The sequence below is a fragment of the Triturus cristatus genome, chromosome 9 (genome assembly GCF_964204655.1).
Source record: "Triturus cristatus chromosome 9, aTriCri1.1, whole genome shotgun sequence".
Lineage (NCBI taxonomy): Eukaryota > Metazoa > Chordata > Amphibia > Caudata > Salamandridae > Triturus > Triturus cristatus.
In genome coordinates, this window is record NC_140592.1 from 1165594376 (window position 1) to 1165621012 (window position 26637).

Below are 26637 nucleotides of genomic sequence, written 5' to 3' on the forward strand. Positions count from 1 at the left end.
GGTATCCAGATAAATAATACCATCCTGGAGACCGCAACTTCGTACCCCTATTTAGGTATTCTGATAGACAATACCTCTAGTTGGGGTCCAGCCCTCCTGGCCAGAAAGATGGGGTTCCTTAGAACTACAACAGCCTTGGTCACATTTGCGCAAAAACTAGGCCAGTGTCCCTCGCGGGAGTTGATTCAGATCTATAGGGCTAAGTGCCGTTCAGTGGCAATGTATGGGGCTGGGGTTTGGGGTTATGTCAACACGGAAATTATCCAAAAAGTAGAAAATGGCTTTTTGAGGTACCTCTTGGCCGCTCCCAAAAGTTCGCCAACTTACGGTTGCCGCATGGAGTTGGGGGAGGATTATATTTCTGATCTCATTGCTATCCAACCAATTCTCTTATGGCATCGACTCTGGGAAACTATAGAATGTAAAATGACTCGTTTGCTTATCTCTGACTGTCTTACTCTGGAAAATTGGAAAAACATCCCATGGTTGCTATATGTCCATAATTTTCTGAGAGACGTAAACCTGGAATCTTTTTTCACGTTCCCTGAGACTACAATCGAAGTATCACGCAAAAAGCTGAAAAATGCGTGTTTATCTCATTTACGTGAGCTTCGTTTAACAACTGAGATCATAAAGCCCACAAACCTCCATCTTGCTTCGGTACAAGTCTCATTTGGGATCCAGCCGTATTTACTATCCAGTGTTAATCCCTATGAAAAATATCTTTTAAGACGATTCCGGTTTAATACTTTCCATCGGCTGATAACTTTCCCGAAGACAAAAGATTGGTCTAGTAACCTAACTCCTTGTCCTTGTAATGGGCAATCAGAACAATCGCCACTGCATGTAGTCTTTTTCTGTAGTTATTACGAATTACCACGTAAGAAGTGGATTATTCCTTTATTAAAACTCATAGGCTTACGCCAGTGTCGCCCGGCCCTTCTTGCCTTACAATGTTTGGACACGGAGTATAGCATTTTCCCATTAGCCCGTTTTTTAAAAGTCTGTGTTAAATAACGTGCAAACTATGATTTACTATAAAATGACAGATCGTGATTGGGATCCAAACTGAAAGTAATAATGTGTTATATACTTGGCGTTTTTATTATGCACATATAAGAACTTTTTTGTGATCTATATTAATTCTTTTTAAGATTTTAAAAAAATTTGTTGTTAACCTTTGTATACTTTTATGGACACAAAATCTGTATCCGAATAAAGTTTTAATTGATTGATTGATAAGAAAAAATCCACTTTATGTGGTTCTATCAGCGGGAACGCCATTAGTCAATTCACTTGAGATTGTCCTCTGGAAAACCGGTCAACTTGCTCCACAACGCCATACTTCTGTTTCTTTTTTTTTTTTATACCCAACAACACTGACATGCCTGGGCTTGTAACTTCGCATTTTCTATTCTGATTGAAGTACTTAATTAATTAATTAGTGATCCGTGTCCCTGAAAAATAGGATTTCTGGATCCAAACTCCTGCCTCTGTCTTCAACCACCCTACACTTTCTGATGCATTATAAATATCATGCACAGTCTTTTCCTTGCTTGTCATACTTTGTCACTGTTTTCCTGACTTCCTGTTCTTCCTTCTTTCTCTCTTTTCTGTCTTTTTCTGTCCTACTCCGGGTCAGTCTGATGATGAAAAACAAAGCACCACTCTCAAAAATTAATACTGGTGCCCAGCACCTGCAAACTCCTGTACTGGAAAACCTGAATTATGTGAATCATTATAATGCATGGAGGCAGCAATGTGATCGGTTGCATGTGCATAATAGGCCATGCAATGAAAAAATGAAAATTTCCCTTTAGGTCTGACTGTATCACCACCTGCTGTCAGGATTCCAAGATGCCCCTTTGCTTGTTGATGTGCTGTTTTCGAGCTTTGACTATTCTTGTGAAAAACATTCCCTCCAAGCTTTCAAATTTCCCAGGTCCATGTGTGAGCAGCTCATACAGTCCCGTTTTTTCTTTGTATTCTGGGACTCCTGGTCCTGATTTTGTTATTCCTTTAAAATGACTACATATCCTAGTAAACAAATAATTTCTCTTTTTTTAAACTTGAACTGGCTGAGCTACTCTTGCCTGGAACTGGAAAACCCTCTTGTTGAGAATCACTGGATCAGAGCACCCATGGTTCTTAGATCCTTGCATGATTAGCTCATCCAGGCAAGGAGTTCATGCACTGATGTGTGTGGCATGTCCTGGTAGTGAATTACAGCCAATTTTGTTTTTCACTATTGCAAGGCTGTCTGTTCTAGGCCAGAATGGGCAGTTTGATTATAACACCTTATAATCACAACTGACCCAGGGAACAAGATAGGAAAATACATTTTAGTATGCATGAACTCAGAATGCTAAAATACATCTTTTAGTGTGGGTGATTTTTACATTCTTTGTTTGAAAATACCTCTTTTAGAAAGTAGGTATTTTCTTGCCTAACCATCCAGTATGCCTCTGCTAGGTTTGTGTATTACATGTCTGGTTCGTGAGTGACAGAAGGCTGGAGAGGGCTTTGGCTCCAGCGGTCTGAGTCAGGGCTGGGCTGAATAGGACCTGGGTTGAATAGAGTAGGTGGAGATTTCCTTTCACTTGCCTGAGCCTACATAGAATAGAGAGTAGGGGGAGGAGATTACTTTTCAGCTACCTGGGCTAGGTCTACTTTCAACAATGCTTTCACCACCTCCTGCCAGGAAGCTGCACCAGGGAAGACAGAACTGGTATTGACTAGGTACAGGCACTCTGCGTTCAGAGAACAAAGGCTTTAGTAGAATAAATATTGGGGCCCAGACCCCAGAACTTTAGATCCCTTCTGGGAATCGAGACAAACCTTTGCCAAGGAGAGAAACCAAGAAAGCTGAAGGAGGAGACTGCCCCTGTGCTGTGTGCTGTTTGGGGTTGGCCTGCAGTGGTTACGTATTGCCAAGGAGAGGAGAAAAGGAACTTTGTGTGTACTTTGTCATCTTGAGGAAGATCTCCAAGGGCTTGAAGCTGAGCTTGCCTCCTGTTCTGAAGTCTCAGGGATGCAAAGACTTCACCACCAGCTCCCCTGAATTTCCTTGCTGGGAATTCTACCTGCAGAGAGGTGCCTGCTGCTGTTTTTGGGACCTCTAGAGACTGCGTGTCGCTGGGAGCTGGAAGAGCGACACAACGAGTAAAAAGCGTGTCGCCACCGCTGCTGTTGCAGTTGCAGCGCCAAAGAAGTGTGCCGCCACCACAGCTGTTGCCATTGCATCGTCGAAGACGTATGCTGCCGCCGCAGCTGTTTGCCGACGCATTGATGAAGAAGCGTGTCGCATCGCCGGAGAAGCATGTCACCGCCCCAGAGGTTGCTGTCGCATCACCGAAGAAGCATGTCGCAGGGCCTCTGTCACGGCTAAAGAGTCCGAGTTCGCCGCACGGCCGTTGGGCGTGTACGCATCGCATCCAAGTTGTCTCCTCACATCCAAGACGCCATTTTGTCGCATGGCACCGGATCATCGCATCGAGGCACCATCTTGTCGCATCGTAACCGGAACGCAGTAAGAAACAGACGCATCACCTCCTCTCCGGTAAGGAACCGACACATCACCTCACCTGAAGCAAGGAACCGATACATCACCTTCCTTGTGACCCTTTTGGGTTTTTTGCGTTGCGCATCTAAGGTACTTTGAGAGTATAGTGTTGCATTTACCATCTACATTGAACTAAGCTATTTCTACCATTTTAAAGTCGTATTCTTGATACTGTACTGTTAATTTTTGTTGTTTGGTCTTCTATTAAGTCTAGTAAAGATTACTTATTTTTCTAAACTGGTGTGGTGTTTGTAGTGTTTTCACTGTATTACTGTATGTGCTCACAAATGCTTTACACACTGCCTCTAAGATAAGCCTGTCTGCTCATGCCAAGCTACCAAGGGGGTGAGCAGGGGTTATTTTAGGAGTGTATCTCCCTTTCCCAGACTAGAAGCAAGGGTCCCTATTTGGTCAAAGGTGCAAACCATTGCCAACTAGAGACACCTGTTTCTAACACTGTGTTACCAATGTCGCAGATTAACTTCTCCTAAACAATCTTACCCAAAGAACTTGCTGATGGCTACGACTGGGAGAGGTGTAGTCCCTATACAGACTTTGGGGCTCCCAGTTTGGATCCGTCGCTAGTAATAATTTGATCAAGTTCGGTAATCAATGCTGAAACATTCAAATAAGTGTGACCAACAAAAGTTGTTGTTTGAAACTATATATAAAGAATTATTGGGCATTGTACATGAAATATGCCATCAGTAAGTTTAGTAGCAAAGCGTACAGGTCATAAGTACGAAGAACTCCGTGCAGTTCTTTATGAAAACCGGCATAGATTCACTGTTTAAAGGTGGGGAATGGGGGCTCTGGGTTGCAGATAATCATGTGTCCTTTCATAGGCTTTAGACAATGACTGTTATACGTTCTACTCAAGTACATGACTCTCAGGATTTGCACCAATAGGGTACAAGCAAGAAGACACAATTTACCGATCACATTTGGAGATTCCCTCATTGTAGTATTACATTGGATTTCAGTCATTCTCACAGTTTATTTGATACATTGTACATCAATAGCTTGAGACAGTTGGAGTGTCCTTGGTTAGGTACAGTGGGGGAAAAATGTCTGACAACACGCTCTGTTTATAAGTGTAAAACTCGCAGTTTATTTAGGAACAAAAAAACAGTAGTAGTCATCACCCCCTTCCCCTCCCCCTCCGCCCCCCTGCCAGCGCCTTGAGACCCTCACGGGTATGTAGTGCGCTCTACAAATGTTTGTTTGGTTGATTGGTTGATCACGTGATGGATTGTGACATCAATGCAAGACGGAGGACAGCCTACACACCGTTTTAGGTTAGCCAAGTTCAGTTTACAATGGATTTAATATGAGAAGGAAAAACAACTCCCACACCAACCAATAGACTGGCCCACCTTGGATGCCCTTGTGCTTGGGATACACTTAGGGTTATTAGTAGAAGAATGACGGGTATCAAGAGGAATCATTATGTAGAAGTTGCAACCTCGCACCCCGCGTTATTCAGGTCCACTGGTGTTTCTTCTGTGCTGTGGCCATTGATCAGCTCTGCTTTACAGCAGTTTTCTGACGAGGAAGTAGTTCCTTGTGCTCTAATGGTAAATGAGAGAAGGTTCCACAGGGTTAATCAGGCGTTCGCTCCAGAGACCTGCTTCCAGAAATACAGCAGGTATTCCTTCACCATGCCTGTTCCCTGAACCATGGATTCCACCCCTTTTGTCTTTTAGATTAGTCGATTTTTCCTCTCTGCTGCACTAGGCATTTCTTCTTTCTCTAGTCTTGACCTTGGACCCAGGCATTCTCTCCCTCTATCTGACCCCTTTACCTTCCCTGCCCAGGGCTTTCTCTTCTTTCAATAGCAGTATTACCCATGTGACGTCTGTCTGTCTTCTAAGGCTACCATTTGCAGGTCTTTCGTAGAAGTGCTGCGAAGCAGGCATCTAAGCTCCTCTGAGCAGGCCTGTACAAATAATTCAATAGAAATGAATAGCTGGTGCAAGCCTTGCTAGTTTGCTGTAGCATCTAAATTAGAGGTCTGGCATTCTAAATTTAGAAGGTTGTCGTGTATTGTGCATTAAAGATTGAACATGGTCTCTGCAGTTCTCTTCCTTGAATCTCTGGGGGGTGTATCAAGAATGTGCTCACATAGTTGGCAGCTGACAGAAATCTTTGAAGGGCGTAGGCGTGATGGGTCTTGGGGTAGCGAGAAGAGGTTCGCGGATCCTGGTAATTTGCATATTTTTACAAAATCATTGCACTGCTCATGGGACCAGAGGGGGCGAAGGCAGCGCCGCTGATCTGCCTAGCTTCTGCGTTTTCAGCCGATATCCTGTTTTCTTGCACTCCTCCGGAATCCCTGTGCTGCTAGTGGTGGAGGTCCGGTGCTAGCCCAGGCCCGTCCCCCGCCTCTTCTCTGTGTAATGTCATCTCGCTGTCAGAACTGTGGAGTTCCAGAAGGAGTGATGGTTTAAAAGATATCCGGTTCAAGGCATTCACAGCTTCTTACTAGCGGCATGGGTGAATAGCATTGTACTGGAGGACTTTGTCCCCTTCTGCATACCGTAGGTAAGATGCTGCGGCGACCGCAAAGGAAAGAAAAGTCACTCAAACAAAAATCTTTGCTATGAAAAATCTATAACAAACATGAGTAAACAGTTGTGCTAAGTGGTCAATCCCTAAACCAATGGCGGCACCATGCATGCATCCGTGTTTATGCATGGTCGAGACCTAGACTGGGAGCAAATAGTACTGCAAATTCAAGTGGAAATTTACAACTTTGAATTACTTAACATCGCTATGGCTCAAGGTTGTGTACGTGTGAAACAGGATTAATTGATTTACCCAGGATCACATGGCTTCAGTCCAGTACCAGGATGGGAACCCAGATTCTAAAGGTAGCAGCTAACATTCTCGGCAAACGTTAGATAAGCCACTATATCAGGGCTTGGCAGGATCGTGTGATGGTGATTTTTCGATCTCTCATACACAGCGCATGCTAAAAGGTTAAAAGAATATAAAACTATAATCTTAATCCTATGAAACAACAAGCATTACCCTTCCTATTCTCAAACGATTGCACAGGTGCCATGTTACTGTTCGCCACTTATACAAGTTTCTTGTAAGGGATGCTTAACTTGTACCTTATTCTCCACACACTCATCCGAAAACGAGAGAGGGCAAAGATTGACAACCTGCATAAGTCTTATCTCAGAATCCTCAGTGCCTCCTTATCTTCCCTAACTCCCAGTTTCTGACAGAGTGGAATAATCCAACACCTCCTTTGCGATACGTAAATTAAGCAGAGAAAGATAATGTGCTCAATGGTTTCTTTTTGATCCCCACAGGCCAGGCAATGCAACTCCTTTGCCCATGGTACACGCTCCCACTTTGCAGTAAAAGCCCGGACAGGTAAAGTTGCATTCCGGAGCTGCAAGTAGAGACGCCTGGCTGGAGGAGGTTCTATTTCGTGCATGAAGTGCTCTAGCTTGAAGGAATCCTTGAATGTAAGATAGTCATTTATTAGGGTTCCATATCTTGACTGGCTATACATGCGATTAACTTTATATCGCCAGTATGCAGTTTTCATATATGATTTGGAACTAGCCCCGGCCTGGACCGGGGTATTCCATAGACCCTCAAGGCTGATGGCTATTAATGTACACTTTACATGCTTTAGCCATGGAATTCGGCTAGAGCTCACTTGGGACAAGATTTCCTCTAACCCCTGTCGGTAAGCAGATAGCACGAGGGTGACCCAGATCCTTCTTCAATAGATTATGGGGCACAGTGCCAATTTATCTGAAATATTTCTGGCCCACAAGATCCAGTCTAAGTGGCAGCAAGGGAGCGCTTACTGGTAAACTGCCCGGCTGTCGCATAAAGCGATTTTCCGAAATTTACGAGGTCGTACCCTGATCTCCCCCACAGCTCGGCACCGTAGGCAGCAGTCCCCAAGTATTATTCATGGACATGCAATATGCTTTACTACTTTTTACCGAGGCATGCAGCTTATCTATGTTTCTTTCACTGCAATGTGCCATCTCTAGTGACACTTTACTTATACCCGTAACTGAACTACTCTACGCCACTCTGTTCCAATCCACTCCACACAATGCCACACTACTCTACGACCACTGCATCCGACTGTACTCTGTTCCACCATACTCTATCCCATTCTACTCCAACCTACTCTACTGTATACTAACCTACTCTATACCCCTCTACTCTATGGCACTCTATGCCACTCCACCTGACGCTGCTCTGAACCACACAGTGCCACTTTATGGTACTCTACAACATGCCTCTCTGCACCACTCTGCTCTGCGATACTCCATTCTGCACCACTCTACTCTGTGCCACTCCACTCCGCCACTGTACCCTATGCGTCTCCACTCTACGCTAATTTACTCCATGCCACTGTCTTTTACACCATACCATGAACTGTTAGCCATGCTGAACAGGAGCCATGTTGCTGTACAACATGGCTAAAATCAATCAATCCGGTGTTTAAGTGTGACTACTCACCCGTGAGGGTCTCAAGGCGCTTTGGGAGGGTTTTTTTCTGCAGGTTCCAGTGCATCAAGGAGGGGGTCTGTCGAAGAGCCAGGTTTTGAAGTTTCTTGTGAAGATGGGGAGGGATGTCTGTCCGAGGTGGAGAGGGAGGGCGTTCCAGGCTCTGGCCGCGAGGAAGGAGAAGGAGCGGCTGCCTGACCTGGTCTTTCTGGTGCGGGGTACCACAGCATAGGAGAGGTGGGCTGATAGTAGGGTCCTTTGGGGTGCGTGGAATTTGAGTTGGCTGTTCAGGTATGCTGGTCCGGTGTCGTGGAGGGCCTTGTGAGCATGGGTGAGCATCTTGAAGGTGACTCTAGCTTCGTTGGGGAGCCTGTGGAGTGTGCGCAGATGCTGGGAGATGTGGCAGTGTCTTGGCAGGTTGAGGACCAGTCTTGCGGCGGCGTTTTAGATGTTCTGTAGCTTGCGGGTGAGGTTTTTGTTTATTCCGGCATAGAGTGCGTTGCTGTAGCCTGCTGGTGACCAGGGTGTGAGTGACGGTCTTTCTGTGTTCGAGGGGGATCCATTTGAAGGTCTTACGTAGGAGGTGGAGGGTTTGGAAGCAGGAGGACGAGACGGAGTTGATCTGGTGGTCCATTTTGAGCTCTGAGTCCAGGATGATTCCCAGGTTGCATGCGTGGCCCATGGGGGCGGGCGGGCTTCCGAGGGCAGGGGCCCATCAGGAGTCGTTCCAGGCATCGGGGTTTGGGCCCATGATGAGTACTTCTGTTTTGTTGGTGTTTAGTTGTAGGCAGGTGTCTTTCAGCCATTTGGTGACCGCTTCCATGCCTTCTCGAAAATTGTGTCTGGCGGTTTTGGGTTGGGTGTCGTCTGCGTATGACACAATGTTGAGTCCATAGCTTCTGACAATGGAGGCGAGCGGAGCCTTGTAGACGTTGAAGAGCGTAGGGCTGAGGGAGGACCCCTGGGGGACTCCGCAGGTGGTAAGTGTAGAGTCCGAGAGGAAAGGGGGGTGGGGGGGGGGGAGGAGTCTGACCCGCTCTCTCATTGAGACCTATTGGCCTTCACAATGTTTATTTTTATTGCAAGTGTGTGAATCACATAGAAGAAAAAGCCACTTTGAGAATGTGCTTGTAATAAAATATTTAAATTAGAAAAAATTACCAACTTATTTTAATGGAACAGTTTAGGCGTTTCCTAGCAATTAGGTGCACTAAAAACAAGTATGGTAACCCTTATTTGTTTCTGTTAACATCACCTAGAAATAAGTTTCCTCATATGAAGAAGTTGTGATTGGTTTGAACTACTATAACCTGAAGATATAGTTTAAACACACATGGGTCACTTAAAATATAAAACGGAATTAAGAATGGAAGAAAAAAAGAATTGACAAGGTATTGAGCACCAGCCATGGCATTAAAGAGCAATTTTTTGGGGCAGAGGGAGCTGTGCACAAGTGATCAGGCAAAACACCATAGCTCATAATGCGACAAGTGGTGTGTAGTGGTGGGCGGAAGCAAAATGTCTGACAGCTGAACAGACCAATGGATGAAGATGACTGACCCGCCTTTCTATCTCCGTAGGTATTTCATGTTTTTTTCCTGATTACTTCAAGCTTGTGGGAAAGCTAAAGCTGTCTGTAGCCAGACTCGCGTGCATTGAGGAGGAACAAGAACCCTCCCTTCTGAATGCTCTTCAAATGCTGTTGAGCACAGGCCACGGTTACTTGCCGCCCCTCGTGAGATGGCTTTTATTTTCCTGTGCACCTCATCACTGAACTGTGAAGCTACAGTGGTTATTGTTGACCACCTTGTTTTTAAAACCTCATTAGACGTTCTGGATTGGGGGGTGGGGCGTTCAGTGGCGTACTCCGGAATGCAGGAATTGGTTTTCTTGGAGTGTTGAGAGCTGTCAGTGACCCATGCAGGGTTTTTGAGTGTCAAATTTATAAAAGGAAGTGCCAGCAAAAGGGAAAAATTGTGTTTGCCACCTTGGCGGGTGGACACGATTTACTCAAAAATACATAATTTAACTGGAATCGTGCCAGAAACTAAAGCACCCTTAGGCCCTGGTTCCAAGTATAGGCCCCGCCCCATTTATCGCACACTATAACAACTGATAATGTGGGCTAAAATATTTATGCAGTGTGATAAATATTGCCTACTCTGAGTTTTTGGGGAGTAAATTAAGATTTTGGTGCCTAATGCACCAAAATCCACATGCTCGGGTAAATACGGTACACTTTTCTGCTGGTAAATTCCGTCAAATTTGAATTTCTGAAATGTAATGAACAGTGAGGTATTTTACACACCCGGTGTTACCACTCAAGTCAGATCTCCGACCTCTGGACAAACAAGGGTTTACGCAAGCATCAGAAAATGTACACCAGTCCGGAATCCAGGCCTTTAGTAAAGACTGGGGCCGCCAAATACTGGTAACTCCAACTTATACCACTACAAGATAAAGAAAACTCCCCGTCTACAGTACTCACTGTGTCAAACCACGAAGATGTGATGGGGGTGATGGGGTGAGCACCTCTGGAGATGGTGCTCATGATGATCATCTGTGTTAGAGTTCTTAGTGTTTGTAGGGTCGATGCAGACAGTTTCGTTAGTTTGTCTGCCACGAATTACGCAATGCAAGTCTGGACAATAGACAGAAGAAAGGATGTTGCATTGCCATTACAGGAAGCACCGAACCCTCTGTGCTAAATGTGATGAACAACAAAGAAATATAAGTGCAAAACACCGGTTAGTCACAAAGTGCTCTGAGAGGAGAGGTGGGCTGGACAGGGCAGATTAAAATACTATGTTGGGGTGAGCAGATGCTGCAATATGTGGGGAAAATAGCAAAATATATGGGCCCGGGGATCTTTTTCCCCCACCTCAAAGTAAGCATCTGTGAAGTCTGAGTTAGTGTAGTATAGAACGTTGATGTGTAGCCAGTTGTAGGGAGATGCCTTTGAAGCTTCACCATCTAGGGACCACAATGGAAATACCAAGGTCCCATTAACGTAACCATAAAAGAATAATGCAACAGCTGGTGCATACATCATGCTCGATATATAGTCTGGAGTTGTGCAAACCGGGGCGTGATTCGTCTTTCATTGAGCAGTATTTATGCATATGAAAGAGGATGTTCAAATACTTCCTTTCCAGCTACTGGAACCTCTGGATATCAGACAATTGACACATATCAGTGAATTCTTATCTAGAGATAGACCCACGGGCGCAGCTTAATATTTAACTCTTGGATCCGCGTGGGCCAGTGGGCAGTCAATCGGGCCCCTAATGCCTGGCAGGATCTCAGAGTTCTGTCATAAGTGGTACCCTCCACATATATTAATAATGTACCCAAAGTAAAGAAGTATACATATGGAAAAAATACTAATGTGTGGATGGAGGTGGGCAAAGCCCAAGGGGGGAATTAGAAAAATGGGGGTTCCTGAGGTCAAAACAGCATGCAACTCTGAAAACGTTGTACCGTTGGACTGTCTCTGGAAGCACTTTACTTTGGAGGTGTTGAAGCAGGTTTTATTGTTGCTTGAAATCAGGGGTTTAAAAGTGTGGTGGACAAGAATTGTTGTAATAAATGCACAGTGATGGTAAACGCCTGGATATATAGGGACATGATATCTTAGGATTCAGCGGTTGCCCTTAACACTCGTCTTCATGGTAAATAGCACAGCGCCTGGTGCAAACACCTTTATCTCTAGGTTCATGAAAGTAGAGTTGTCGAGGTGGTATCAGACTTTTGCATGTTTAAACTTACAAACTGCAGCTGAGGTACAACACAGCATCTCACAACCGTATTAAAACACGCTACTATATGATAACACAACACGACAATAACGGTGGATCAACAAGGCAATATCAAACGCCATTACAATTAAACAATGCAATGTACACACAAACTCAAACATAAAACGACACACAAGAAAAGCCAACACCACACACCAGTCTAATAATGTACAAGAACAACATTTAGTACGTTGCAACAAACGAAGACTCAACAATAGCATGGTAGCACAGTACACCAAAGCAAATTGTGTTGTCAGGTTTTGTTTTTGTGGTGAGCTAATACTTTGTTCTTGTGGTGTACGGTTTTGTGTTACTATGTTGGAGTTGTTTAGGTTGTATGTTAAAGTCATCTTGTGTTTTTGTTTTATTAGTGTTCTGATTTATGATACATTTTATTGTTGTTGGTGTTTCGGGATGGGTTTCATGATGTGGTGTTCCTGTATTGAATTTCTGTGATGTGTTTTACTGTGGTTGTGTTGGCACTGGCATGGTATGCTGTTGTACTGGATTCAGATCAGATGTGGTTGTTTTATTGTGTCTTGCCATATCTTTGTGATTTTGTTGTGTTGTGTAGTTCCTTTGTTGATTTTAAGCAATACTGCTGGTTTCCAGCTGAAATTAGAACAAGAAACCATTTAACGTTGTTTACCGTGGTAAGATCACACTGCTTCACCTCTTGTGACAGGTAAGACACCACTCACCAGGGGCAGGGGAGAGCGATAGGGGGCGGCCTGCTAGAGACATACCAGTCCTGGGAGTGGAGGGTATATTGGTGCTTCCTCTGCTGTATTAGTGTAGTGTAGTGCTTGTGAGCGTACTCTTGTACTGTACCCTACATCTTCCTGCTCTGTGTGAGTTGAGGAAAGCTGTCCCCATAGGTTGGGTAGAGTGTACTTGCTCAGTGTAAGTAAAGCAGAGCTAACGGTAAAAGTGCTGTATCTAATCTATTGGCGTAACAGAAGCTTGCACTCCTGCCCTTGTTGTGCCTATTCTGCGTGTGAGTTGAGTCAAGTGACACTTGCACCCCAAATGACTGTACTGTACCTTTGTCGAAAAGACATTTACACTTCAGGTGCTTGCCTCAGGGCAAGCGTTCACATCCTGCGTCTAGGGTGTGTGTGAGGGAGAAGCTTTCTACATTATCTGCTGTCTGTGATGGAAGCTTGGCATTCCACTGCCAGCACAGCAGAGAGCAGGATGCCCTGCCAGCACCAGACCCGTCCTCTGAATGAATGTTCTACTGCTGCCTGTGAGCTGAAGCTGGCACTGCTTTTCTTGCTGTGCCTGCTCTTGGTCACAGCTGAGGGTACCTTGCTCTACAGATGCTTGAGATGCACCTGGTCTGTGTGTGAGTGCAGCTTGCCCTTCTGTTAACACAACTGTGTCCTTCCTGTGTAACTGAAGCTTGTAGCGGTAGTGTGGATCAAACAAGGGAAGTTTGCACTGCTTCTCTTGCTGTCCCTGCTCTTGGTGACAGCTGAGGGTACCTTGTGCTTCAGATGCTTGAGGTGCACCTGGTCTGTGTGTGAGTGCAGCTTGCTCTTCTGTTAACACTACAGTGTCCTTGTGTGATTGAAGCTTGTGCAGGTAGTGTGTGTCGGACACAGGAAGCTTGCACTGCTTCTGTTGCTGTGCCTGCTCTGGGTGACAGCTGAGGATACCTTGTGCTTCAGATGCTTGAGATGCACCTGGTCTGTGTGGAAGCGGAAAGCTTACCAAATCTTTATTTCTTCACAACACAACAAGTCCTTTGTTTTTCAACTGGGCTCATACACTTTATAATTTCTTTCCTTCACTAAATTATCATCATCCTGTTCACTAAACCTTTGGTCCTGCAATAAATCTTTTTGTTGAGCTAACAGGGACTTGGTTATTTGGAAGACCGAAGCAATTTCCGTATGAGGACCTGGAATAAAGAATTGCCAAACTTATTCCCATCTCAATACCTTTCCCATATATCGAAACACAAATCTTGGGACAAGTAATTATTGACCAAAAGAATGAGAGAAATATGTTAAAGATTACTCATGAATAATCTTTATCTAAAGCCTCAATTTGAATGGGCAGATTATGAAATCGCATTTCAAATGACATTTAATAGCATATAATTAGTACAAGTAACCACACAACACAATGCAGATAAACAATGAACATTAGCTGGTTGCCTATACAGAGAGAGACTGAGAGAAACAAAAGAAAAAATTGAGGATCAGTTTTCAAATTATACAAACCAAAATAATCTTCTCCATCAATAACTCCTCGGAGTCGGTTCATGCCTTTCAATCTACCATACTGTTCATCAGTCAGTGGATGAACGGGAACCATCTAAAACTTAATCGGGATAAGACGGAGTTGGTCTTAACAGGTGGTATCGCTAAAAATCCATGGGGACCCCATTTTTGGCCTAGGGAGCTGGTCCAGCCCCCCTCCCCATCTAGCTCGGCCAAGAGCCTTTGGGTTGTTATTAGTCAGGATCTCACCTTGAAGCCTCAGATCGGTCGGTGATTTCCACCTGCTTCTTCCAACTCCGGAAAATAAAAAAGATCTGTAAATTTCCTACCCACGAAGCTCGGATTCAGGTGATAATCGCCATGGTCATGTCCCATGTCGATTATGCCAAATCACTATATTTTGGCATCTCCCTCTATTTATCCAGACGTCTACAGATGGTACAAAACCAGGCTGCGCGTCTGATTGTTCACCAGCCAAGGCATCACCATATTACTCCTCTCTTAAAGCAATTCCCCTGGCTCCCGGTTGTTCAGCAGTGTGCCTTTAAGATTGGATGTTTCATTTTTAAGTCACTCAATGGAAGGAGCCCGAAATGTGTAAATAACATGATTAACAAATATGCTCCCACACGTAATCTTCATTCAGCTCACAAAAGGGTATTATCTAACCCTCATTTTAGACTAAAGCGCACCGGGGGTGCCAGGTTTTCTACTTTGGCCCCTATGTTCTGGAATTTCCTTCCTTCCAATATTCGCTTCTGCACCAATCTCCTTGGCTTCAGAAGTCTCCTAAAAACTTGGCTATTCCGACAGGCCTTCTGAACTAATCTCTAGGACTTGGGTCTCAATCGAATTAGCGCCATGAAACCTCCCCGGTGTACGTGCGCTTTACAAATTCATTTTAACATAACATAACATAACATGACTGAGAGATATAATCCGTCTTCAGATATGGATCTAGCCAACTCAGAACTGCAGCACAGTGTGCCACAGAAGGAGTCCGTTAAACCGTCAGCCGAAAGGTTATTTCCTGCTCAACTTTACCAGCCGGCAAAGTGCAGGTTCTGATTGCCAGTCAACGTTCAGTTCAAAGATTTAGCAATGAGGGAAAGTAAGAGTCAGTTCAACAGCATGCCAGGCAGGGATATGAAAATTACTGCAAGCCCAGACTCCTCCTTCATAGGGCAATTATACTTCCAAAAGTTCACGGTTTACACCCACAAAGTATCCTTTTCATCAGTCCATATGGTTTCCATTGGTCGCTCACAGTGGGCTGCTCATGGGGAGATCAATACATCACAAACAAAATCCAAAAGAATTAAGCAGTGGCGGCTGGTGACATTTGGAAGTCGTGAGGAGTAAATGTTGGGCAAGATTTTTATATAGCAAGCGATGTGAACAAGTTCTATGGACAAAACTGGGGTCCAGGGGGAGCCCCTCTCCTGAGAGAGAAATGAAATAAAGATTGGCAAATGGTGCAGTTTTAATCAAATGAATGTAGCGATAAAGCAAGGCATATTAGGCAGTGGGAACATATAGTCTTGAAATATTAAACAAATTAAAAACTGCCCCATATCTTCTTGCATTAATTTGTTCAACAGTTACTGTAATGTGTAAATTGTTCTGCATGACAACTTTAGCCCTTTAAAATGTATGCTTGCCCAGTGTCTTGCACTGCACACAGCATTAACTTTGGGGGGGAAAAAACTCTAACCAGACTTCGAGAAGCACCCACAGATGCTAGCTGTAACCAGTAATGAAGAAATATGTGCAGACAGGTCTTTAAGTGAGATAAGTGGGTGCCAAATGTACTTCTGTGATTCCCATAGTGTGCCTTCAGACTGGTATTTTCGTTTCTCTCTGAGATGTAATTTTATCCAGAAAAGTAGCACAGCAACTGACATGCGCGTAAAGCATGTGAGTATGATTGGCTTTGTTAGTGGGTGTTAGCTGTTCAAGATAAATGAGTAACAACAATGATTTCTTATAAATAATTAACACTGGGAATGTTTAAAGTCCGAAATAGTGAGTCTGTGAATTAAATAACATTGAGGCCTGTGGAAGTAGACTTAGCTTTCAATTATGTGTGCTTTATGTTAGATATATACCCTCTCTGCAAATCTTGTCCATCTGCACATCTTCAATCCCCTCTTTCCTTTTCAGCATCCTCTTTTCACTCTTCGCCGAATGCCCTTTCTCGCATCTGTCACTTCAGTCTCCAACATTCACTGCACTCCCTCAAATTTAAGCACTTTAATTTCTTACTTTTGCCTTGCAAATGATTTGACATTAGTGTACCCCCTTCACACGTACATCCACAGAATTTCAGTTGCAAATGAAATACACAAACATTGTTCTGTGTGCTCTGCAGAGAGGCCAACCCACTGACCGGCATAGTGCTTCGCTTTAGTGCCTGAGCCCTCAATCAAAGCCCCTCATAATCAACTGGCAAGGCTCAAGCTTCAAAGTACTCTTATTCTCAACCATACATCAGTCATACTCATACTGTTAAAATAACAAAAAACATTCAGAGGCTAAACACGGTCCCACAAGGTTGTATAAGGAGAGAGACCGCCACTAGAACAGTTGTTTTCTGATGGTGCTGGATCTTTTGGGACCTCTCCTCTAGATTGGTAGAATTGGCCTACGCGCGTTTCGGTGGAAGGCCACCTTCCTCAGGGCCACCAAAAAGAGGGGCGAAAGCCCTAGAAATGAAGGGGGTATCTGAGGTGCAAACAACAGATTTCTAAATCTTTTTGGTGGCCCTGAGGAAGGTGGCCCTCCACCGAAACGCGCGTAGGCCAATTCTACCAATCTAGAGGAGAGGTCCCAAGAGATCCAGCACCATCAGAAAACAACTGTTCTAGTGGCTGTCTCTCTCCTTATACAACCTTGTGGGACCGTGTTTAGCCTCTGAATGTTTTTTGTTATTTTAACAGTATGAGTATGACTGATGTATGGTTGAGAATGAGAGTATGATGAGAGATTTTGTGTTATATTAGTGGGGGGGGTATTCACATTTAAGAATACGTTTTTTCTTTTTGTCTTAGATGGTCTAATGAATATGTATGTTTATTGTATATGAAGTATTTGATGTTATCACTCAAGTAGAATTTATAAAATTGAAAAAAGTGAGAAAAATAAAATGACTACTAAATAATACTTTGTATTGGATGTATCCTTAATCATTCAATTCTAGTTGGCAGGAGAGAACCTGTATAGGTCTCTGTTAAAAGCAATATAGGTCCTGAAAGAGGTTTTTGATTGTTTTCCTTTGCCCTCTTCCCCCCTTCTCTTGGACCTTTAGTAACCTTAGGGGGGCCTTCTTCTTAGATATACTCAAGCTTCAAAGTATGCACAGAAAAAAATACAGATAAACAACATTATAAAATAGCTAAATTGTGGGGACCGCAAGACTAAGTAAAGCATGTAAAATAAAAGAGGAACTAAATCGTTGAAATGCATTCCCTCAATGTTTTTAACATTCATTGTTTGCAAGTCAATCCATGTTTTTAGCATCAGTGTTCAGTTAGGGGCATGTTCACGGCCATTTTCAATGCCCTACATCAGAGAACTGGCTACTGTAAGCACATTACACAGTGAGTATATATCGCTCGCTTTGGGCCTGACTCGGATATCTGGATCCCTTTCGCAAGGGAACAAGAGCAAATCCTGCTCCTTATCTGGATCCATTTAGCAAGGGAACAAGAGCGAACTCTACACTTTTATATAAATTTACAAGGGGGCAAATGCTGCAGCTCCACTTCTAAAGGAGCGAGCAATGTGCACCGAGGGACTGAGGTTTGTCAGTGGGTGAGGTTAGAGTGATGAGGGGGTCTCGGCACAATATATAGAAAACAGCATTAGTTTGCAATCAATTACCATTACTGAGAACAAGGCACTGGATCAGAAGTGCTTGCATCCACTCTCACATGTGACAAAAGGGTGGGATCTATGTCTTTGAATGACGGATGTCTGAAATCACGCAGGGATGAAGACTTCTACGCCCGAAACCATGACGCTTATTGCGTCACTGGCCTACAGTGTGTATACAACCAGAGACCCAATGGCAATGAAGGGCTTTAAAACAGAAAGCCCTCTGTCACGTTGAGAAAGTTGATTTACTGCCGGTCTTCCTTCTCCTGCTTTAGAGTGAGGTGGGGCAGGCAGCCTGAAACAGACAACCCTGAGTTAAATACATCAATTTATTAAGAGATACAATCGTATCTCTAAATATATCGATCTATTTGATATTTTTTAATGTAAATGTGTAGGAACTTTCAGAGGGGCACAGCCTTAATGGAGAAACCATCCCTGGAATTTAGTAATCCTTTTGTAAATTCATTAGGTTTGTTAGGTCCAATTTGTATTACATTTTCATCCTTTCCACGGAAGTAAATGAAACCTCATTTTGCTCACAATCTGTCCTTTTCCAAGCGCTCTCCCTTGGTTTGCAATAATATTGCCACATTTCTGTCAAAAGTGTTGCCTGACTAGAAACGAATCAATTTTTAAGCAGAAAAGAAACTTCATGAAAAGTACTCAGTGTCCAAAGTGACTACCTCATACAATTTTATACTTCAGCAGGAAAGAAAACCATCTGAGGCCTGCATGAAATCTCGCTGAATCATTACCGTATTAAGAATCGCACATTAATTATTTCAATATCTCTTGATTAATTCAATTACTATTCTTCTTTAAATGTTACATGTCAATATTAGGCATTTCTATAACATAACATAATTTGCACGTTATTGTTTTCGAAGAATATTATTAACGCATCTTTCTGAAATGCACGTTTACCATCTAAATGTTACAGAGAGTTGCAGGTTTGGCATAATATCGATTATTACTACATAAGCATTTTAGCATCTTCAGGAGCTTCATTATGCAGACATTTTATTCCCTTTAAAATGCATATGGAAAATATCACAACACTTTGTTAGCTATAATTTGTTTCTCATAACACGTAAACGTGTTCATGTCTACTTATCATTGTTTCTCTCTATGTTTACAAGTCCATATTACCATGTTTTCAAACACTCTGCATGCTTTTACGATGCAGTATGAAATCTCACATTTTTCAACTTAGCAGTTTATATGTTTTCATCAACAATAATTGTAAATATCTTTTGATAGTGAAAATTGATAGAGGCAAGGGTCATTTTACATTTACGCTCCATTTGTGTGTAAGAGTAACTTGCCCTTCTGTTAGCACTACTGTGTCTTTCCTGTGTAACTGAAGCTTGTGCAGAAAGTGTGTGTATCAGACATAGAAGCTTGCACCGCTTCTCATGCTGTTCCTGCTCAGGATGACAGCTGAGGGTAACTTGTGGTTCAGATGCTTGAGATGCACCAGGTCTGTATGTACATGTAGCTTGCCCTTCTGTTAACACTACCATGTCCTTCCTGTGTAATTGAGGCTTATGCAGGTAGTGTGTGTCAGACAAGGGAAGCTTGCACTGCTGCTACTGACCGCATTCTGCAGTGTGAGGAGTACAATCTTACTCTACAGTACCTGTTTGTTAAGTAAGTGACGCTTGTACTTAAAATGTGTTTCTTCAGGGCAAATTCCATTATCCTGGATATGTTGTGTGTGAGTAAAGTTTACCTTGCACAGGCTTGTACTGTACCTGTTGTCTGTGAGACGTGTGTCAGTTTACTTGCTATGTGTTAGTAAGCATACAATGTGGCTGCTTTTGCTACACTGCTCTGACGTTAGGGAGGCTTGCCCCAGCGAGGCCTCTATTGTGCCTGCTATAGGATCAAAAGCTTCCCCATCTGTTGCCAATATTCTTCCCAATCCACGTGATGGAAACTTGTACTGCTGCCCTTGCTGTGCTTGTTCTCTGTGTATGCAGAAGGAATCATACCCCCCGCGCCTTGAGACCCTCACTGGTGAGTAGCACGCTTTATAAACCCCCGATTGATTGATTGATAAGTACGTGTACTGCACAGAAGTGTGAGGGAAGCTTGCACCGTTACCAGTGCTATGCACACTCTGACAATATGGACCGGGAGGATGAATAGAGGGAGTATACGTTGAAATTAGCTATAATAAAGGCTGAGACTAATAGCTATTTTTTGGAGAAAGTGGCCCAAAACTTTCCAGCTAACAAAAAAGATCTAGGAGTACGGAGAGTCAGCGGTAAAGTTGCTGGCCCTACACACAAGACAAAGTCACCAGAAACAGTACCGTTAAAATAAAAAATGGTGATGGCCAATATGAGACTAGGCCTGCTGAGATAATGGGCGTTTTTGAGCGATTTTACAAAAATCTCTATCAGGCTGAACCTCCTAGCTCTAAAATAATGGCTTAGGATGTAAGATGGCAGTAACTAAAAGGCATTGATGAAGCAGTATACCAGGAGATGGTGGAAAAGCTTGCATTAAGAGATTACGGATGCTCTAGGCTCCTTACTTTCGGGGAAGGTAGCCGGCTCAGATAAAATTCCCCTTGAGCTATATCAACCACTCCAACATGAATTAGCTCCAATAATGCACAATCTTTTTCTAGATGTACAATATAATGGGATTCCTCCTCCCTCGTGACAGGGCATGGATATAATTATATTTGTTAAAAAGGGGAAGCCACCGCAGCTACCTGCCTCATACCACCCTATCTCTTTGATTAATTCCGATGCTATACTATACTCAAAAGTCTTAGCCAATCAGCTAGGGAGGATTATAGCCTCACTGATCTCACTGTGGCAGCATGGCTTTATACCGGGTAGGGGGACCCCAGACCATATCAGGCAAGTTATCTCATTGCTGCATATAGCTGAAGCTACGGTATGAGATGGCTGTGACCCTCCTAGATGCAGAAAAGTCTTTGACCGGGTCATATGGCAATATCTCTTGGGGGCTTTGACATAGAAAGGGTTTGGCCCCCAACTTATCACCACTATCTGTGGAATGTATTATAACCCCTTTGCTTGGCTACAAATGATGGGTAATGCATCGGGGAAAATAAAGGTGGCTAGAGGAATATGAGGTAGGGTTGCCCATGCTACCCAATTCTCTTTGCTATGTATATAGACCCATTTATCAACCAGATCTTACAAAACCAGACCAGTAACATCTAATGGGTATGATACCAAGAATCTTGGTTTATGCGGTTGATATCGCTTTTATTACAGCGGAACCCGAGAAGACAATCTGAGAGATTGAAAGCATGGCAGGGGAATTTCGGAGCAAATCCGGGTACATCCTGAACAAAGGGAATACTCAGATAATCTGCTCTAGGAATTGTAATTTCCAGGCTCCTCGGAAGGCTGAATCAGCCATCTGTTGAAGGGTCAGGATAAGTTGTACCATGGATGCGATTCGTCTCACTAATTTAGATCCGGTACTTGATAACATAAGCACAGAATTAAGACGCTTAGATAAGCTGCTTTTAACAATTATAGTGAGATTCAATGTATTGAAAATGATAGTCCTCCCTAAATTGTTGTATTTATTTCGCTCTATCCCCCTTAAGATAGCAGATGTAACCATTAAAAAGTTGAATGCTACGTTTATAAATTTTATATTGAATTATCGGGAAACCCACCGGGTGCAAAAAACTGATGCTCCCTCAGGAAAGAGAAGGATGGGCCGTCTCAAATTAACTTTTGTATGTTTGAGCTGCTGCACTACAACAGATGGGAATCTTGCTTACAGCTGATAATTCAACTATTAGTGACTTAGATATTCCCTTTATCTATCAGCTAGCTATTGGAAAAGAGGCACCTGGGGTTCTCCTCAGGCAACCTGAGCCTAGCTACTATAAGAAGACGCGCTTCAAGTGTATAAAGGTGGCTTGGAAGATCTGGACGAAGGTTGGTGTATTATGAAAATCTCAAGGTACAATAGGTATATGCCTTCGTGGCACTCGCTGCTCTTTCCTGCTGCACTTTATGATGCAATGGGCAGAAATTGGGAACAAGTCGAGATTGGCAGTATAGCAGATTTGTATAATAACACAAGTCTCTTCATTTGTAGATTTAGTACAATGTTACGGGATAGATAACAATTTAAGTATATACAGATTAAGGAATGTCTCATCTGTCTACCTACAGGGATCTTCAATTTGTTCAAAATCCCGATTCTGGAAATAATCCCTGATTTGCTGATTAGGCATGCCAGACACACACTAACCAGCTAGAAATGCTGCACGATGAGGAACAAACACTGTCCTGGTAGTCATATCTTTGGACCACCCCCAGCACCTTCAATCTTGTACATCCAATTACTGTCCTCAGACTCCCCCTTCACCACACAAGGCTGGGCAGTTGGAGGGAAGGCATGGTTGCCCAAAAAGACAGGACATCACAGGGTACTGCTTCCATTATCCAGCAATGATCAGCCATTGCCCCAACCCCTCAGCCACGAGTCCCTCTGAAACTTCACCATGAAAATATTGGTCAGACTGACCAGGACCAACTCCCTCCCCACTTCGAATGACTCCTTCTTTCTACCACTGCAGGGAAAGGGAAAGCCGCTATCCACACCTTCTCTGCGCACGGATGCCAGGCATTGGACTAGGAAACTCCTTGTTGAATACAACTGGACGTCATAACCCACATTAGACCTCACCCTCCAATACTTGGATTGCACCCACCATGAGCCAAACCACAGGAGCACCCACCACCAGTTTCACCCTATTAAGACCAATCAAACCCACTCCTGTCACCCCAGTCCATCTATATGACTATTCCTCAACTAAAGTGCCCAATTGCTCTAATCATGTACTATAATATTGATTTGTTCTATGCATTCTTGCCCTCTGCCATTTTGCCCTTAGTGGATTGCTTTATTTCATTTAAAGCAACTTGCCTTTCATTTCATGGCCCAGTTCTGCTTACAAAACCTCAGCGAGCAGAACTAACTGCAAAAGGTTTTTCTATTTTCCTAAATAGTACTGTTTAAACATGTTGCACTCATTTAAGGCAGTCAGTTTATTATTGGAAGTCCTATTTCTTTATTACAAAAATGTATTTTTTTTGTACGCTGTGTAAATAAACTAAAATAACTGTTCTTTTGTCAGGTTGCACTAAAATCTGATTTAATTTTCAGACATAACCGGTTGTAAATCATGTCCAACAAAAAGTTAAGGCGAACAGGCCTATCCCAAGAACTGTGCGACCGACTAGGAAGACACAACATTACCACCTGTCAGGTAAATGCATATGCACATTTTAACTTTGTTGTCTGAAATTTTTACCCTACGCAGGAACACCTTTTCTTTTTATATGATCTCCCAGTTATTTTGTATTTTATGGAACAGGATTCATGGCGAGTTTTCAACTTTAGGCATTGAGAGGCTGCTAACTAAATTCTCACTGGAAGTGTGGTACCCTTTAAACATGGTGACTGAGGAGCATTGGCCAGTTTGCATATTTTGCTTTTAGGCAAGTCCATGGTGAAATTGTGGATGCAAGTACCATATTTGAAATACCCATTGTTGGATGCAATTTGGCCTTAAGCCACCACATGGGTATATAAAATGGCAAGAAAGATGGCAAACAACTATAAACACTGCAGACAAGGCTGCAAGTTCCCGTCCTTCTAGCCCTTAGTTAACCTCTCATCACACCAAACTTGCTTGTGTGTTTTTTGAAGCGGCCTCTCACCATCCTCTTTTCTGGTTATGGCATTCCAGCCAGCTTGAAGGCCGAGCAGGCTCCGAGAAGCCTACAGATGGCCTTCAGAAGAGCTGTTTACAAGTGGCGGCTGCTACTTAAAGGCAGTGGAGGAGGGTGGGGGAAGCGGCTGGCGGATGGAATGAAAAAAAGATTTAGAAAATCACTTGCCAGTCGCCACCTCTCGGTCCTCTTCGCATGATTCCAGGACTCCGGGGGCAGGAAGCACACAGGATCCCAGGCTCCCCTAACCTATCACTACGCTGCGTTACACCAGTGTTGTGATTGGTCTGAGCGCCATGGATCGGCACTCAGTAAGGGACTGGGAGGCTGCGCATTTTCCCCACCTAGGCTGCGCAATACAGCCTGGTGTAGAACATGCAAAGTGCGCATGACTGTTTGGCTGGCCCAAGATGACCGGCCAAACAGTCATGCACACGTGAGTGCCCACCACTCCCCCCGGTCTTCTGTGACAGTCCTGCCACGCCCACCTACAACCAGCACAGCAAGGAAGAAAAATAAAATTATAATAACCTTGCATTATTTTATTTTTTCTGTTTATACCTGCTCACAGAGCAGTAGGGCGTCGCTCATCCACCTTAGCGGAGGAACTGCCGTGGTGTTTACAGCTTCCGCTTGCACAATCCAAGTTTCCCCGAATGATGTATGTCCTCCTCTCTGCCTACAATAAGATAATGACTAAATGAAAAAAGAATTTCAAAGCAAGTTAGCTAACCAGATCTATTTGTTTTATAAGCCTGGATAATGCCAGCATGAAACTCAGTGTGCATTAGATTAGCAAAATTAATTACATTTGATCATCTCCCAATGAAGGTCTCTGAAAGTGCTTCATGACCCAAAGTAGATCTGGTAATATGTGCTTTGATAAATCAACACATATTTTAGTGTTCACTAAGAAAGAGGTACCTCTAACCTCTGTGGCTAAGCCATTTTATACCAAACCGCTAGTTCTGTATTTGAGATTCGGCAGCTTTTGCAATCTTAATTTCCAATTTATTCTGCTAATCTACTGTTCACTGTGTTTCATCTTAAACTTTAGACATAAACCTATTTATGGACATATCAGTACATCTCCGCCATAGAACTACACCATCTAAACCAAACACAATTACATTGTATGTTCTATTCTGGATCATTTCATTCATATGATAATCAGTGACATATATTTCCATTTCCACCCTGTAAAGTATGTTCAATTCATTTTTGTAATTGATGGTGTCCATAAATCTTTAAGCGACGTAAAGCTCATGCAAGTTGTTGGAGGCACAATATTAAAAAATACCTCCAATTTTCCAAAATTTGTTCTCCAGACAACTTTTTCATTAATATTTGCCTTTCTTTATGTAGCACATTGTAATAAAAACAGATCAAAAAATTGTGATGAATAGATAAATCTATGACCAATGATCAGAATATATATTTTTTATAGATAGTTTTATTGCAAATAAAGCGAACAATGAAACCATGACAGTAAGCATTACACATTGCAGCATCAAGTCATAATCATTCAAGATCCGTTTCCTGTCAATTTCCCGAAACCCCCGGTCCACCCATCAATAATCAAGAGTCAGATACAGCAAGCTGAACGGGCAGAGATAGGAACCGAACCACAGAGTCCAAGAGAGAAGGGCAGTAGGACGCACATGGAGAATATCAAGGAGTGGGTCAGGGGGGAAACACCCCAGACTGCCAAGTGCACTCTACACATGGCCCTCAGTTTTGCGCACCATGGCACTGGCTGAAGGGATTGGCCTGTTGGCTGTATGGCCTGGCCTCTTGCCAGTCCCTGCACACAAACCCTAGCTACATGTGGCCAGATCCCCACTACTTGTGGCCAATCAGACTGTGGCTGGCCAATCCTTACTGAGCACGGCTTTTGAGAAATCAACATTTTGGGATATGCTCTTTTTCTTGCCAAACCTCCCCCACACCTGCTTGATTGATCAGCTTGAAACTTTCCAGGAAGTAGCTGAGATGGGAGAATTTTTTTTGGAATGGTTTGTGAAGATTCTTCAAACTGCACCATAATTAACGTTCTTCCTACAGAAAATCTGACTGAATTATAATTACACAGAGACTGTTGATGCTACAGAAAAAAAGGAATTACACCACATTTGGCAGAAGGTTATAACTTTGCTCAGAAAGCATGATTTTTGTGAATTGGCGTAATTCTGTTCAACTTTTACTAAACATTTGCACACAAAAAACGAGATGTTCAGGGTGGGCGTTAAAGGGTTTTAAAAAAAAAAAGTAGATTTATCCCACAAGAGTCTCCTAGAACCAGAATTGTAGAAAATGGGGCCTTCTGATTGGCCCAGCGAGCATTTCTCCTTTGAGACTTTTCATTACCGCTGTATCTTCCTGTACCTTGGTTCCGAAGGATATGATTGGCCATTGCAGGACCCAGGGACTCTGTTTCTGAGAACTGGAAATAGCCTGTATACCTTGAGCCACAGGGCCATGTGGGGTGGGGAGGGGGAGGTTCCTAAGGGACCCTTCTGTATTTAATAATAATAATTTGATGCACGGATACTATGGTACCGTCTTTAGATACCATGAGATGGCAGGAGCGGCACATGGACCGTGGATGGAAAGCCGGAGGCGGAGGTCAGCTAGCTGACCCCAGAGGGCAGGTTGGAAGTGGAGGGCAAAAACACCAGGACAAGTGGGGTACAAGGACCAGACCGTGGAGAGCAGGCCTAGGAGCTGGGGCATCAAGCTGACCTTAAAGGTCAGGGGCAGCACAAGAGACCACATAGAGCAGGCATACGGGGCAGAGGCAGCACAATTGCCACGTACATCATGTTAGAGCAGCAAGGGCAGTAAGCTGACCGTGGAAAGTAGGTGAGTGGGACAGTGGCAGTGGCAGTACACGGACCATGGGAGGACAGATCGGAGGGCCAGCAGTCTGA

General features: G+C 43.5%; 1 protein-coding gene across 1 annotated transcript in view; it reads left to right on the forward strand.

Moving 5' to 3' along the window:
- RAD51B (RAD51 paralog B) overlaps nt 1–26637 on the forward strand; it is a 2869137-nt gene that overhangs the window by 753703 nt on the left and 2088797 nt on the right. Inside the window, exon 2 of the mRNA XM_085627892.1 lies at nt 23139–23241. Within this exon, the coding sequence (XP_085484018.1) occupies nt 23158–23241 (84 nt within the window). The 5' untranslated portion in view covers nt 23139–23157. The remainder of the gene's footprint in view (nt 1–23138; nt 23242–26637) is intronic.